Source organism: Pelophylax lessonae, assembly GCF_965119305.1.
Source record: "Pelophylax lessonae genome assembly, chromosome: 7".
Taxonomy (NCBI): domain Eukaryota; kingdom Metazoa; phylum Chordata; class Amphibia; order Anura; family Ranidae; genus Pelophylax; species Pelophylax lessonae.
The window spans coordinates 167,888,110-167,905,416 of record NC_138774.1 but is presented as its reverse complement, the minus strand read 5'-3'; the positions used below and the strand labels follow the sequence as shown (position 1 = coordinate 167,905,416).

Sequence of the window (17,307 nt, the reverse complement as noted above, 5' to 3'; positions counted from 1 at the left end):
CACAGAATACATCAACAATATGCAGACTGCTACTTACTGTGTTTTTCTGTCTCCTTGTAACATCCATTTTGAGTTACCAAACCTCTCCTTTTTCCCTCCCTTCTGTTTGTTTGGAACAACCAGTGCACGTTAGTTGTGGTCATATGCACTTCTCTGTGCCCATTACGAATCCCATAGTCCATGGAACCATGGAGATTGAAAGTAACCACCTTCTAACAGGAAATGCAATTGTATCAGCAAAAAATCTGCCTCTTGCAAGACTAATGCCTCGTACACACGTTCAGATAATCGGACCAAAATAATCGCTTTCGACTTGATCGCACGATAATCTGATCGTTAGTACACAGCTTTCGACAGCCGATCACGACAGTTCATCCAACAAAATCCGAAGGGACAAACACGAAAAATTCTGTCATACGATAGCCTAGCCAACGACAATCGTTTAATCAGTACAGTATGCGTCCGCAAAAAATCAATCGACAAAGACTGCGCATGATCAGAAACACTAAAATAGCACAGAAAAAGCCTGGCTGCCATTGTTTTTGTTTTGCACCATCTGATAGGTAGCTACGCAACCAGGAAGCTTTTCTGGAATCGTACAAAAAAAAAAAAAATCATACGGTTTGGATGCATTGTTGAATTCGATATTAGTATCATGCAACAAAATGCGAACAATAAGTCGTCCGATTATCTGAACGTGTGTACAAGGCATTATATCGATACCTTGAAAGATTTCATCAGATGGTGCAAACCTTTGAACTTTTTCCTTAGCAGTATCCTGTTGTTTTTTCAGCAGGCATGGTATGTTGTTCAACACCATCAGGTGGTTGGTTTTTAGCTCCCATTCCTTGTCGCGCACACTTATTGGGGGGTGACTTATGTTGCTTCAGCCCTTCAATGTTGTTAGACTAAAAATGTAGTCTCCATTCAGTAGACTCCTTTTGAGAACATCAAAGAGATCTTGTTGTCAGCTTTATCTCTGATAGTGGCCTTTCTGATGGCTATTAGCTAGTAAAGTCTCAAATATTGAGGATTTGATATGTAAACTCCTTCACAGGGACTATATAATTTTGGGTCTTAAGGTTTCACCTTTTGCCTTTACCTTCCTTTTGTCTTGACAACATTGTGAATTCATTGTTAGCCCGATTTTGCGCCATTTCAAGGTGTTCGCATTGAATCCTCTGGACATGATTGGGTTATGTCACTTATTCCTTCTGGACATTCTCTTTTCATTTCTAGGAAGGGTCCCTACAAAGTTCTGGGGGTTTCTTCTAACAAGATTTGACATACTGTCCTAGAGGTCTATGCCATTAGACATAAGGAACCTCCTTTTCCTGCCACAGCTCAGCCTTCATGGGTTCATCCGGGGCCTTTCGTCATCAGGCCCTGGTATCCCAAGTTTGTAAGGCTGTGACCTGGTCTCCACAGTATTCTTTGTATACCATGGCAAGGTGAGGATGTGCCTAGCACTATGGTTTCATTGAATTCTATATCTAAATGATCAATATTTGGGCACAGCTTACTTATGGAATTCCTTGTACTTTGTCCAACTGCATAGACATATAGAAACACTTAAGTGTTTTGTTAAATCAGCACCTTCAAATACTTGGTTAAAAATATATTTTGTTTTGCTGAACTTAGACAGTGTGCACTTTAAACTGATGATAAATTAAAATTCATCATCGCTATTATAAAACTAAATGCATAGCAAGAATTTTCGATGACTTAGTGATTAACTAAATGAAGAAATTTATATTTGTGCCAGATTTTATGCTGGCATAAACGCTCTAATACGTTACATTCTTTATTTGATACATTAGCTGTGTTTAATTTTTATGGGCAAATTGAATACATGTTTAGATATTCATTATATCATTTCTAAACCATTAAAAGTGTTTGAAATGAAAAATACTCTTGTTGCCCATAGCAATCAGTTAAGTTAGTTTTTGCACAAATATGATGTACAGAACAAAAGAGATCAGTGACATCTACCCCAACACATAACTCACTTCTTTGTATCCATGTCTTTAATGAGATCTGCACTCCAACACAACTAATTACCCAGCCACCGCACTCCTTCTTTACGCAGTGCTCCATGCCTCTCATTTACATGCATTGGCTCATGCCTTTATCACACGCAGTGCCTCATTCTTCTGTATTCCATACAGTGCTTCATAACACAGTGCTATTAGCTTGCAGTAATGATATTTGGAGTGCACAGGGTGTTTAGATCATACAACTTCACATAGGGAGATAAAACTAACAGGTTATTTAAGTGGGTATGTATGGTAATGAAAATCTTCCTGCAAATGTCATGTGGTTTTTTGAATGCAAACTCTCAGGTATGGTAATGACATGTCTTATGTAGCAATGTTTTGGTATTCTTGGTGTATCTTTAAGCCTTCGTTCACACTAAGGCCGTAGGGAAGCTGCGGACCCGTTCTAATAGGAGCGACACAAGTCGCTCCGACTTAGAAAAAAGGGTCCGGAGCTTCTTTGGGGCGACCAGGAGGCGACCGCCATAGACTTCAATGTTATGAAGTCCGTGGCGGCCGCTCCGAGGTCGCGGCGCGCTGCTCGCACCGCGACCTCAGAGGTCGCGGTGCGAAGTAGCGTCGCCTGCATGTGAACGGGGGCTTAATGAATACCATTCATAGACATGTGCAGAAACAAAAAATTTGTTTCATTTCGGATAGATTTGTTAGGTTACTAATTTTGTTTCATTGATTCATTTCAGGATTTGTTTTGTTTCGTTTTGTTTAATTTCATTTTGTTTGTAATTCATTAGAAAATTTATAAACTTTCAGAACAGTTCGAATTCGGGTCGGTTGAAAAATGATCAATCGATTTGAATTCTGTGTGAAGAATAGCCTGTTGTTAAAGAGCGGACTGGGAAGCTGGCCACCGAACCCTTAAGAACCAATGACTCATCGGCTATCATCATTTTGGCTTCCCCAATGACAGTTGAAATGTAAACAAAAAGAATGCCGGTGTTCCATGAAAAAACCCTACCCGTGAAAATTCCCTACCCTCGTCACTTCCAGTGCACCTACGTCATGGAACAGCTGAGCAGCTTACCACTGCGCATGCTCACAGCTCCGGAGGGTAGGGAATTTTCACGGGGTAGGGTTTTTTAACGTTACACCGCATCAGCTGTTGCTGCGGGTACATTAAATCATCTCCGCTGCAACAATAAATCATCTCTGCTCCAACCCCTCTGACTTCCCTGATCTCGGCTCCTAAATGTAAAAGCGGCGGCGGGTCTTTGCAAATATAAATCACAGAGCCGAGATCTCAATGATTTATATTTTCATACACCCGCCCCTTTTACATTTAGTAGCCGAGATCAGAGAAGTCAGAGGGGTTGGAGCGGAAATGATTGTGTGGTGTCTTTATTCACTTTTTACACTTTCACCAAAAGTGTAAAAAGTGACTAAAGACACAACACAAGTTTTTGACAATTCCTTTATTAAAAAAATGCCTCCTGGTGTAGATCCATCGCCAATCACAATGTTGGCCACTACCGCCTCACCCGGAAAAAAAAAAACAACCTCTGGCCTTGTCAAATGCTCCCGCCGACTGCCTACCTGATATGTTTTACATTTCCCAAATAGCTAAGGGGCGGGGTCACCCACTAATGTCATCAGGTGACTGCGCCCCTTAGCTATTTAATAAATCTCAGGCAGGGGAGCAGGCAGTCAGTGGGAGCGGTTAAGGACAAAGGATTTTTTTTCGGGTCTGGCGGTGCGGCAGGTGTGATTGATGATGGATCTGCAACGGGGACTTTTTTTCTTTTTTTTTTATAAAGGAATTGTTAAAAACTTGTGTACGGTTTTTATTCACTTTTTACACTTTTTTGGTGAATGTGTAGAATGTGTTAAAGGGGGCATTCAGATTCTGATAAGCCCCCTGCCTGCAGATAACCACAGTCCAGGGTTGTGGGGAAGAGGCTCGTTTTCTGGCCCACTCCCTAACAACCAGCTTTTCTTCACACAGAATTCAAATCTGTCCATCATTTTTTGACTGACCCGAATTCAAATCATTTCGAAAATTTGAAATTCATTTGAAAATGAATAAACAAAATGAAATTAAACAAATTTCAACTAAATACATCCAAATTTTCGAATAACCAAGAATTCTTTCGAATTTACATTCAAACCGAAATGAATTGCACATGTCTAACCATTCATGTTTTGTGTTCGTCTTATAGCAGACACATGAAGAGAGGCATTGGGAAGCTATAAAGATAGAGTTTCTTTTCAGCTTCTGCTGCTTTTTATGCTGTTCTTAAGATGTGAGCTTTGTTGGATATCCATAAAAGCTTCAGTACTTTTTTATGGACCATGGCATTAAAGCGGTAATAAATCCAAACCAAAATAATGTAATATATTTTAGCTTACCGACCACAAAATGTGGTGGCTTCATACATTTTCTTTTCTTAGACTTTTTTTCCTGGTAATCTGGCCAGTAACACACCTCCTGTATTAGAGTGCCCCCATGCTGGATGAATGAGTACAGGGTGCACCTTTGGACAGCAGTATTGTCAATCTGGGGGAGGGGAGTGTTAGATGTACTAGCAGATTTAAATACACTAACAAATCAAAGCCAAACTCCATCTAACAATGTATAATCAGTTATAAGCAGTTTTTTTTCCTTTTGGGATAAAGATTTTGTATAAATAAATAAATGCTGATCGCTGTAAGCACCCCTGCTAGTAGTAAATGATTTGTCCCACGTCTGTCACTGATATATTCTGCTGGACAGTTTGTACTTTTGAAAAACAACAGACTTACTGGCAGGATCACCAAATGAAAATAGAAGAAAGAATGCCTAAAAAAGAAAATGAAGGCAGCCATCACATCTAAGAATTGGTAGGCTGCAATATAGTCAATATTTGCTTTGGGGTTTAATATCACTTTAAGCTTTAAAGAGGCACTAGGGTTGATTTACTAATCGCAAATAAGCCATTCATTCTGCAAGTGAACAGGAAAAGAGGTGGAACTCTGCTGATGTGCATAACCCACACATATATACTATAAAACTAAGAAACGTTTCACACCACATGCAGTCCAGTAGGTTTTTTTTTCTACATAAGAATTGCATGGACAGTGGGTTACATGGATTGGGTTACAATGGCAAAGTTCACATCTTGTAGTGCATTCCAGTACAGTCAACAAAAATAGAACATGTTGCGTTTTCTCTGTAAGGTACTGAACTAGAATGTAGTAAAAAGCATCAAAAACACACCAAAATGCATAAAAAATGCAAAAGGAACACATTACAGAAAAAGGAAACTTTGGAAAAAAAAAAAAAACTATGCGGGAAAAACACATTAGAATGCATTGGAAACGCAACAAGATGCACCGGAAAGCATCAAAAATGCGCATGCAGAAACGCATCTGAACTGCATTTCTGTGGTGTGAACCGGCCCTAAAAATGGGTAGCACTAAACATGTGCATGATAAACTTAAAATTGCATCCAAGATAATTGAGCATTTTTTAGTTAACACACAATATACATGAAGAAAACACAATTATTGATAATATATATAACAATCTGTGAGCAGTTATAAAGTGCACTTAAACCCATTGTACATAAACATAATTTGTGGTAATTGCCCATACACATGGCAAGGTGTGATCAATCTCGACTAGAGCAATCTGTGACCAAATGTGTCCAAAAAAGTCCTCACAATCACAAATGACCACACATGTAACTTGAACATCTAAACGTGTGACTTCCAATAAATAGATAGGTGTACCCTAGAAGCATCAAACAGCAACAACATATCCAAGTCAAACTAGTGACCATCTAACATTAAATGGTCATAGGCACTTGTGGGGTTCATACCTTCAACCCTGGCTGTACTCCTTTTTTCCCAATGGAAGGAACTTCAGTTACTGTAATATAAGATTGTACGCTCCTTGAGGGCAGGGACTGATGTGAATGTGTAATGTATATGTAAAGTACTGCGTAAATTGACAGCGCTATATAAGTACCTGAAATAATAATAATAAGAAGAAGAACCTTGAATGGACTAAAAAAATAACTTTCTTGCGTAAATCTGTGCAAGGAAGCTAATTGCTAGATCAGGAGTTACTGGCCAGCAATCAAGATAAGAACTCACTCTAAAGCCAGCCATATACATGGATCAAAATGAGAGACATACTCCGTACACAAGCTTGGGCTATTCAGCAGAACTCATGATGCATGCTTTGGATAATAGGTTGTATATAAAGGGAAAAATGGAGTCCCCCATATCAACAATCTGGGCTGGGGAAAGGAATAATAAAAAAAAAATAGCGTCCCTTGATCTACGCCCCACGCTCTGTCACTCAGTATCCAATTAGAGCGTACCTCAGTAGGTATATTTGGATAGTTGGGCCATGGGGAGTTGGGCATTGCACAACAGTCAGCCTTGTAATGAAATGTATGGTTTTAGTACTCAAGAAGTCGTTTTCCAGCTACACAAATGCACAGATGCATGTAGTATGTATGTACAGTATGTAGAATAAAGTTTATTTTACTTTCTTTACAGGTTCCTTTAACCGAAGAAGAAGAAATTCCATATTTGTCACTGTGGCCCTTTTTATTGTCTCCACCTTAATTTTAACGGTGGGTCTGGCAGCAACCACTAGAACAGAAAATGTCACGGTAGGAGGCTACTATCCGGGCGTAATTGTAAGTTCAAATACAAGATCATTTTTCATTTGGTCATATATACATTTTTATACACTGTATGACTTCTGATATAAAAGCTATTCCTCTTAGTGAAGATGGTCCTAATGGACCACTGATTATACTTTACCGGATGTCTAAGTTATTTACATTATAAATTCTGTAGTCTTTAAATGATATTTGTTTTAACTATATTTATGCTCTTTGCTGTATATTATTATACAGGATGTATAAAGCGCCAACAGTTTGCGCAGCACTTTACAACATGAGGGCAGACAGTACAGGTACAATACAATTCAATACAGGAGGAATCAGAGGGCCCTGCTCATTGGAGCTTACAATCTAGGAGAGGGCTTACAATCTAGGAAAGAATATCTGCAAGTAAACAAGTTATTATAATACATTTATCATCGGGTGCTAAAATAGAACTCTGGCAGGGAAGCTTATTTTCTAATGTGCACATTCTGAAACTGAATCTCCTCCGACCCCAGCATAAGCATAGCAGTTAAGACTCTGCTGTGAACTGTGATTCCTGGATCTGATTCTCCATACAGTGGTTTGGTAAGTGGCAGGTAAAGCCAGCCTTATGTGATAGTATTCTGAACTGAATTTCAGGAGTCGCTGATATGATGTATACTATACCTGAATGGGTATTGTGTGTTAAGTCTCATGCCAGGTTTCTACATCTTCATATAGCAAGTGTCCTAAATGAGCATACATAATCAAAAAGAAAAATTGAAAAGAGGCGAAAAAATGGCATTTTGGTGCTTAGACTCTCAGGAATTACATTAGAAACACCAATACTGTTAAAAAACTTGTTTGAAACCATAAAAGTATGGAGTATACACTTGCTAATCCTTTAACCACTTAAGCCCAGGAAGATTTGGCTGCTCACAGACCAGGCCCTATTTCGCGATTCGGGAATGCGTGACTTTAACGGAAAATTGTGCGGTCGTGCGATGCTGTACCAAAACAAATTTGACGTCCTTTTTTTCCCACCAACAGAGCTTTCTTTTGGTGGTATTTGATCACCGGTGCGATTTTTATTTTTTGCACTATAAACAAAAAAAAAAAAAAGCGACAATTTTGAAAAAATAACAATATTTTTCAAATTTTTTTATATGAAATTAAAAAAAAATGTAAAAATCTAAATTTTTTAACATTTTAAGCCAATTTGTTTTCTTCTACATATGTTTGGTAAAAAAAAAAAATCGCAATAAGCATATTTTGATTGGTTTGCGCAAAAGTTATTGTGTTTACTAACTACGGGAAAGATTTATGTCATTTTTATTGTTTTGTTTTTTTACTAGTAATGGCGGCGATCTGCGATTTTTTTTGCGGGACTGCGACATTGCGGCAGACAGATCGGAACCCTAACTGACATTTTTTACACTTTTGGGAGTACCAGTGACATTACTACAGTAATAAGTGCTGTAAATATGCACTGTTACTGTCAAAATGACACTGGCAAGGAAGGGGTTAACTTTATTGGTGATCAAGGGGTTAAGTGTGTCCCTAGGGCCGTGATTCTAACTGTGGGGGGGCGTGGCTTGTGATGTAATCACAGAGACATACGATCCTACATAGCAGGATCGTATAGCCTCTGTGCTTACATTAGGGAGAATGACAGACGGCTGTGTTTACATCAGCCGTCTGTCTTTCTCCCTCTGCAGCGGGAGATCGCGAGTGACCGGCGGACATCGGAGCCGCCGGTCACTTGCGCAGGGATCTCAATGAATGAGTGGGGGCGAGAGCGCCTCCGGCGGCACGCGCTCGCCCCCCACAGGCGGCTGAGCGAGTGACGTAACCATACGTATATCTGCGGTGGGCGGTCATTATGTGGTTAAAAAGGAACTCACATTTCACAGACTAATATTGCATTTTATAGTGGTATTATTTTCATGCATACAGTACATCATAAATAATCATTCACAAAAATAATAATATAATGTCTGTGAGGGATAAACGAGGAGATCCTACTGGCACTGACACATTTTGCGATATGTCACTTCTTCGGGAGACCCTTTTGGGCTAGATGAGTATACAAACAGCAATAAAAATATACAAATTGATATTCTAAATTGAAACATACCATGCCACCAATCATATACTCACATTAGATTGAGGGTAGAACATTAAAATCTTGATGCATCTTGATCCAGGTCAGGAATGGATACTCCAGAGATCACAAGCCAAAGAAACAAAAACAGTGAGGTGGAAAGAAAGGGAACCCAGAGGGTAGAGCCACCTAAATAAAATAGCACCATACAATTACTGTGCAACATAGCACGCACACACAACGAAAATGTATTATTCTATTTGCCCCGTATTTAAGCTACTCAAACGTATTACCCATCCCCTACTAAATACAAAGGGGAGAAGGAGGGTTATAAAGCCTACAAGGTATTTAACAGAGTGTGCTTGGATAAAGAGTTGGATACTAAGGGAGCAGCTCAAAAACAAAATACCTTGGTTCCTTTTAAAGTCCACTGCAAAAAAAAAAATCAAAAATAGAGCTACAAAATACATTGGGGGTAATCAAAAACACCAAGAATGTGGGCAAAAAAAGACCAAATCCAATAGTAATAAATAAATCTTTACCCCTTTTGGGTTCAAAACAATTTCCCGTTCATGTATCCATGAGTGGCAGATAGACTTCAATGTTTATTTCTACACCCCTTATAAATGAGTTCAAAGATGGCACAGAGAGGGGCCATCTAGAACCCAAAATTTGTAAATATTTCATTACTGTTGGATCTGGTTTTTTATGAGAAGAGATCTCACCTTTAGGGCACATGCTGATATGTGTTCTTTGTTGAACTCTGTTTGCTATTCAAGCACAAATACATGCATTCGTTTGACATGCATCCCAAATGCATGTCAAAATCAGGAAAACAAGCTCATGGACATAAGCCCTTTGATTCCCCAAAAAGTGTTAGCTGCTTTCAATTTCTAGCATCTACCAAACACTGTAATTGCAGTTTTGGATGGATTGGCCCTTTTAACGGATTCATCGCTAAATCCCAAAGCTTAGAGGAAGCACTACTTAGGTGTCTTTTGTTTTCATATGATTTTACCAACATATTATAAGTTTCTGCTTTTCTTCCTTCAGCTTGGATTTGGATCTATACTTGGAATCATTGGATCCAATTTAATAGAGAATAAAAGACAGATGGTAAGTGAAAAAGAGGAAAAAAAGAACGTCAATCCTGTAGGTATTTTGCATGGAAATAGGAAATGCTGTAGATATCAAATATTGTCGGAAAGTGTGTCCTTATTTCTGTCTATAGAAAACCAGCTAGTGTGTAATATTGATGGTACCATGTCATTTAGAGCAGTGTTTCCTAACCTATATCCCAAGGACTACTAGCCGTACCTTGTATGTAGCTCTTTACATAGAATCACCAGCAAAAAAATGAATGTGCATCTTTAACACATATGAGTTCCTGTTTTTTTTTTTTTTTTAAGCAATAAAGATAGAATATGCAAACTGTATCTACATCTGTGGTGCTGCTTGAATACGTTTGTATGCCAGGCAGTCTAAATCATGAATAAAATAAAATGACAGCTTTCTTTTGGTGGTATTTGACCACCTCTGTGTGTTTTTTTTTTTTTTTTTTTGAGCTATAAAACAAACAAAGGCTAACAATTTAAAAAAAAAATATATACATATATATTTATTTTCTTTCGGTTATAAAACACATCCGCTAAAAAAATGTAAAAAATTGAATTTCTTCATCAATTTAGGCCAATATGTATTCTAAAAAATATATATATATATATATATATATATATATATATATACAAAGTATATTCCTCGCGCCAATGGAAGAGTACAATAAAATGTTAATTAAAATAACTGTGGATAATTTTTCATAAAAAAGAGCCTAAAGACAAAAAATAGCAGCTGCTGTACAAAATGAGGTATGTAGGATGTCTATGGCCTTAGTTTTAGACCAAATACAGCGCTTGCTCAAAACAGTGAATACCTATATATTAACTATATCTTGTTTCAATGGTATGTGTACCAGTATGAATATTTGCAAATTAATACAACATGTGAATTAAGGGATACCTATTAAGCCCAGGGGGCTTTTTTCAAGCGTGAATGGTTCGAATGCCATATGGTATATAGAACCCACTTCATCTGGTAAGTGATCCAGCCTATTTTCTTACAAAGAAATTGATGTCACAGTAAGCACGTGCACTTTTGAATTGAAGATTCACATATTTTGTCATCAAGGACATTCACCATATTTTGAGCACTGAAGTCACTCTTATAATTTTTCTTTGGGACTTTATATATATATATATATATTTAATCAATTTTCTTTTGATTATTCACGGATAATTTTATTGAAGTTTATTCCACTTTACTTGATTTTATATATTTATACAATTTTAGTCACTAATAATCTGCACATACTTATTGTATAATTTCGTTCACATGTTGTATTAATTTGCAAATATTCATACTGGTACACATACCATTGAAACAAGATATAGTTAATATATAGGTATTCACTGTTTTGAGAAAGCGCTGTATTTGGTCTAAAACTAAGGCCATAGACATCCAATATGTATTCTGCTACATATTTTTGGTAAAATAAATCTCAATAAGCGTATATTGATTGGTTTGCACATAAGTTATAGTGTCTACAAACTATGGGATATATTTATTTATTCATTGTTATTTCTTACTAGTAATGGCGGCGATCAGTGACTTATAGCGGGACTGCGATATTGCAGCGAATAAATTGGACACGAACTAAAAATCTTGACACTTTTTGGGGCCAGTGACACTAATATAGTGATCAGTGCTAAAAAATATGCACTGTCACTTTACTAATGACACTGGCTGGGAAGGGGTTAACATCAGGGGCGATAAAAGGGTTAACTGTGTGCCTATCCTCCTGTGCTTATTCACTGTGGGGGATGTGCTTTGACTAGGGGGAAGGCAAAGATCAATGTTCTTGTTTTGCAGAAAAAAACACAGGATCTGTGCCTTCCCTTCAGACAGAACGGCAATCTGCCTTGTTTAGGTAGATTGTCGTTCTGCCTGTGTCCTGTGTAATTGGTGGGTGCCAGTGGTCATCGAGTCTGCGGTACCCGCCGCTGGGCTCCCGCTGTGTGTGATCACATCGGGAACAGGTTGCTGGTGGCTTGCATGTGCCCCAGACCCAGAAGTGTCAGCTCACATACTAGGTACGTGATCTGGTGCAGAGCGACCGCCCTGCCCCCCTGCCGCAGTATATGTATGGTGTACGGTCCGCAGGTGGTTAATGCTGTCTTTGTCTCAGTTGGAGATTAATTTCCCACACTTCCAATGAAATGATAATAATAATAATTTTTATTTTATATAGGGCTATAATAGGGACCTTCTCTAAGTGCTTTACAAAAATAAATAAATAATACACAAGAAAAGAAACAAGAAAATACAAAGAAACAAAATAGGTGAAGGCTTGTCTAAAGATGAAAGTTTCCAGTTTCGTTTTGGGTTTTTTGAGATTTTAAAGAAGGTGACTCTCTGATGTTCTTTGGGAGAGAATTTTAGAGTTTCAAGGCATAACAGGAGAAGGCCTTGCCCCCGCATAGAGGGTAGTTGGGGTTTAGGGACACACAAAAGTTAAGGTTACAAGGAGGGAGTAGGGTGATAAAAGTTCAGAGAGGTAATGGGGTGTCAAGTCATGCAGAGCTTAACCACTTGCTGACCGCATACTGTATATATACGGCGGCAGAGTGGCTCTCCCAAGCAAAACCACGTAGGGGTACATCATTTGCCTGGGAGGAGCTAGGGGGCGAGCGCGCGCCGGCGCACTCCCACCCCCGATCGTCAGCGGGGAAGCTGGCGCGTGTGTCAGACGGCTCCAATTGTCGCCTGACACCCTCAATCCCCCCCCCCCCCACGAGAGACAAGGACGGTTGGCTGATGTAAACACAGCTGACCGTCCTTCTCCCTGCAATGATCAGAGACCATGTGATCCTTCTATATAGGATCGCATGTCTCTGATCAATTTACAAGCTCAACCCCCCCACAGTTAGAATCACTCCCCTAGGCTTACATTTAACTCCTTCATCACCAACAGGGTTAACCCCTTCCCTGCCAATGGCATCATTACAGTAACAGTGCATATTTTTAGCACTGATTACTGTGGTAATGTCACTGGTACCCCCAAAAGTGTCAAAAATGTCAGTTAGGGGTCCGATCTGTCCGCCTCAATGTCGCAGTTCCGCAAAAAAATCGCAGATCGCCGCCATTACTAGTAAAAAAAAAAAAAAACAATAAAAAATGACATAAATCTTTCCTGTAGTTAGTAGTTGCGATAACTTTTGCGCAAACCAATCAAAAAATGCTTATTGCGATTTTTTTTTTTACCAAAAATATGTAGCAGAAAACAAATTGGCCTAAAATGTTAAAAAAATTTGATTTTTAATTTTTTTGGGAATGTTATATAGCAAAAAGTGAAACTTTTATTGATAAAAGACACTCAACATTTTAAGATTGCTGTTCATACGAAGCATCAGGTGATGTGAACCATGCCTTGCAAAAAGGAGCTCTCTGAAGACATACAATCAATATTAGTTGATCTGCATAGGACTGGAAAGTCCATCAGTGGACAGGTAAGACAAATTGTCCATAAAGGGAGACAGTGTAGTACTGTGATTACTCTTCCTAAAAGTGGGCACCCAGCCAAGATGACTCCCAAGGCACAACACAGAATCCTCAAAGAGGTAATGATTCTGTAACAGCTAAAGGCTTGAAGACATCAGTGGAACTGGCAAGCATCCTTGTTCATGAGTCTACCATACAGAAGTCTTTCAACATGACAGAACACCACAGAGGAAGCCGCTGCTCTCCGAAAAAAAAAAAAAACCATTGCTGCGTGCCTGAAATTTGCCAAGAAGCACTTTGGCAAATTGCAATGCTACTGGGAAAATGTTTTGTGGACTGATAAAACAAAAGTTGAATTGTTCAGGACGAATAATCAGCACTATGTATGGCTCAAAAAGGGCACAGCTTACCAACATCAAAACATTATCCCAACAATGACGTATGGTGGAGGGAAAATCATGAGGGACTCACATACCCACTGTATACTTGCAAAAAGTGCAACCAATAATGAATTGCAGAAAAGATATTGTGTTCAATCTGTGTAAAGTATATATAAATAACGAATGCACTCTGCATATAAATCTTAGTGAAGTGTCCTTCAAACAGCAATGTTTCACCACAGTGTTCTGAGCCCAGTGTATTATAGGCTGAATCAACAAATTTTCCTACCACCACCAAATGAGTGCAATGAAAACTTACCAGACTGATAACCCCACAGTGCAGAAAACAAATCAACTAGTGTATCTCATGGTTCTTTTCCACTGTGAATAGAAGCAGCTCCAGACTGGTCTTCTCCCTTTTGGCTGATCTTCCTGCTGACCTCCATGTTATTAGTGTGTCTTCCGCTTCTCAGATCCTCCTGCTACTCCCACATTTCTGCTTCTGCCTCCCTTCATCCAGCTATATGGAGTGGGGGTGTGGGATGGGAGTGGCTGTCACTGGACTGGGTTCTATAGAGTTCTGCTGACTGGCACTGCCTGTTCTACTGCTCCCAGTCTGGGCTGACGGCATATCTTCATGGAGATCTCCTTATAAGCTATAACTTTAAGCTGTAACGGTTTATTTAACTGCAGTGTAAGCTGAAGTTTGACTTCAGTTTGTTAGTGTTTCTAAATCTGCTAGTACAGGTAAAACTCTCCTCCCCCCAGACTAACAATGCTGTTGTCCAAAGATGCCACTCAAATACAAGGAGGTGTGTTACTGGCTAGACCACCAAGTAAAAACAGACAGAAAATAGACTAAAAAAAGAAAACTAATGCAGCCACCACATCTAATGATTGATGGTATTATAGATGGACAGTAAGGATTTAACAACCTGCTGATGAGGCAGAAAAGTTATCTAGTAGGTGGATCTAGCAGGCTCAACTGTTTTTTTCCCGTTTTATTCATATAAATAATCTTTCCAAACTGGATAAAGAACAGTCAGACCAGAATGACGCTTCCTATGCCCAAATTTCAGAGATACTGCCATTATTGTCTACAGGTGGTCATTGTACTAGAGAGCAAAAGGAGAGGAGTTCAAGTGAACAGCTCCTATCGCCATATCAACCAGAACAGTCTTGTGGGTAACCTGTCCGGTTGCAGGGGTCTGTCATCAATCGCCTTGACAACTAGTGGAGAAACACTGGCTGCAAGGGTAAGGAATTTGCAGTAGAAACGGTACTGTCAATAAAATAACCGCCAGCACTGGAGTCTACCAACGCCTGGGTAACCACTGAACCAGCTGCCCAGGAGAGGACAACTGTGATTAGTGGTCTAACCAGGGACGAGGAAATTCCACCTAAGATCTGCCCTCGACAGGATCTTAGGTTTCCGGGACGGGTCGGACAAGATTTCTTGAAATGCCCATCAAGACCGCAATACAGGCACCGGCCCTCCCTTCTTCTAAAGGCCCGCTCGGCCTCGGAAAGGCGAGTGAACCCCAGCTGCATGGGTACACAGCCAGACGCACCATCCCCAGGAGGCGTGGGAGGCGAGGGAGGATTGTATTGGAAAGAAAACATAGGAGCCAATCTAGTAGGAGGCTTCCGCAGGTCCTCCTTAAACGATAGTCTCTCTCCATGAGCCTGGTATTGATCAAAATCAGGAAGGAAATGAGAGCCTCGAGCTCGTCAGGAAGTTCCTTGTCCGCAATCTTGTCCTTCAATGCATCGGAGAGACCATGAGAGAAGACAGCCACCAGAGCCTCATTATTCCAGCCCACATCTGCTGCCAGGGTACGAAATTCAATGGCATACTCGGCAATTGTTTGTATACCCTGTTGAATCAGCAGAGGCAGAGCGAGCAAGCACTTTGCATACTCTACAAATGGAGGCTACAAAACTCTGGTAATCAAGTTTCACAGGATTATCATTCTCCTATAAGGGATTCGCCCAGGCCAAGGCCTTGTCCGTGAGCAATGAGATTAGTGAGCCCACCTTGGACCTATCAGAAGGAAACACCTGAGGAACCATCTCATAATAAATGCCCACTTGGTTTAGGAAGCCACGACACTGACTCGGTTCACCCCATAGCACTGCGGAAGGAAGGAAGGCTGAACCAGTCATCCTTCTAGTAACAGCGACTCCAGCTGCAACTGCAGGAGCGGCAACAAGAGCAGCAGCAGGTGTAACAACAGGAGGAACCCCTGGCCTAGTAGCACCAGGAGCAAAGTGAGCTGTGCGTGCAAGCAACGTCTGCAATGCCTGAGTGAACTGACCCAAAAAGGTGATCTTGTTGATCGAGCCTGGCAACTAGCATGGGGAGCGTAGAAGTACATGCATCATCAGGATTCATGGCTCTTGCGTACTGTCAAGGTGCCAGGAAACCAGACCACACGGGGATGCAGGTAAAATAAAGCAGTTTCTTGGAGCAAACAGCAATAAACGCACAGCAAGAGTGAGGAAGTGGGAGCAGAAACAAGCCGGGGTCAAGTCCAGAAGCGGGTAGTCATCCAAGCCGGGGTTGAATCCAGAAAGGGGTAGTCCACCGATGCCGGGTCATCTGCCGATGCGGGATCGTCTCCTGATGTGGGGTCGAGAGCCAGGAGAGTCGTCAGCCAAGCCAGGTCATAGACCATAGTGAGGAAACAATGTTTAAATAAACAATAAATTCAAAATAGTTGTGCTAAATCTAGCATAATAATTCATAAATACCATTAAAAAATTCATGGTGGAAAAAGAAAATGTTCATGATTCCTAAATACGTGGACACCAGTGAAGTGAAAAAGTATCTTCGATTGTATTCCTCTCATAAAAGGAGTGAAAATCCTCCACCTAGATAAGATGCCCTCTTACCATAACACGGAGACCTCTAAGGGTCGAATAATGCCTGTGGTGTAATCCCACCAGGGCCTTATTGCAGAGGAGACACAGATAATAATCTTAGAGATGGTATCCACACGTCCACCACCACACTCATAAAGATGTCAAATCCCATGAAAAGCAATTAAACTCTCCATAGTGTAGAATCCTCATTAATTTATTTAAGGAATATAAAATTTTGCACTTACAGCAAATCCATAAAAACAGCGCATGTAAGAAAGCATCAGCTACCGTCCGGACTTCCAATCCACTCGTCCTTCCGGGACACTGTACGCGGTGACGTCAGCACATTGCAACCCGATGCGTTTTGTCACAGATGACGTCGTCCTAGGGGCATATAGGGAGGAACATGGAGAACAGAAGACTGCTAGCAGAGATGCACCTTGGAGCATAAACACAAGGGCAAGGACTGCAACCCATCAGGCAATAGATCTAGTCAGGTGTGCAGCATCATCACTGTGCGACACTCAGGCAGCAGGCAAGTGATTATGCAGGCAAGTGATGATGCGATCAGAGTCTATAAGAGGCAGCAGTCTGCATATGTCCAAGATGGCTGCCAACAGGAGGGAAAGGCAAGACCTTGGCATTATGCCTGTTCCTAAGCTATGTTAATTATTTTCCTGTTTGCATATGATCAGGCTCTTATCTGTTCTTGTCAGGTTTATAAATTCTGTGTGAGTTTTCAATAAAGTGAGTTCCAGTTTGCATTTAGG

At 40.2% G+C, this 17,307-nt stretch overlaps 1 protein-coding gene across 2 annotated transcripts in view; it reads left to right on the top strand.

Annotated features, from left to right (window-relative positions):
* The window catches only part of TMEM255A (transmembrane protein 255A), a 121,964-nt gene that overhangs the window by 47,359 nt on the left and 57,298 nt on the right, over positions 1–17,307 (top strand). For both annotated transcript variants that reach the window (XM_082264640.1, XM_082264639.1), the window contains exons 2-3: positions 6,540–6,682; positions 9,792–9,854. In XM_082264640.1, the coding sequence (XP_082120766.1) occupies positions 6,540–6,682; positions 9,792–9,854 (206 nt within the window). The remainder of the gene's footprint in view (positions 1–6,539; positions 6,683–9,791; positions 9,855–17,307) is intronic.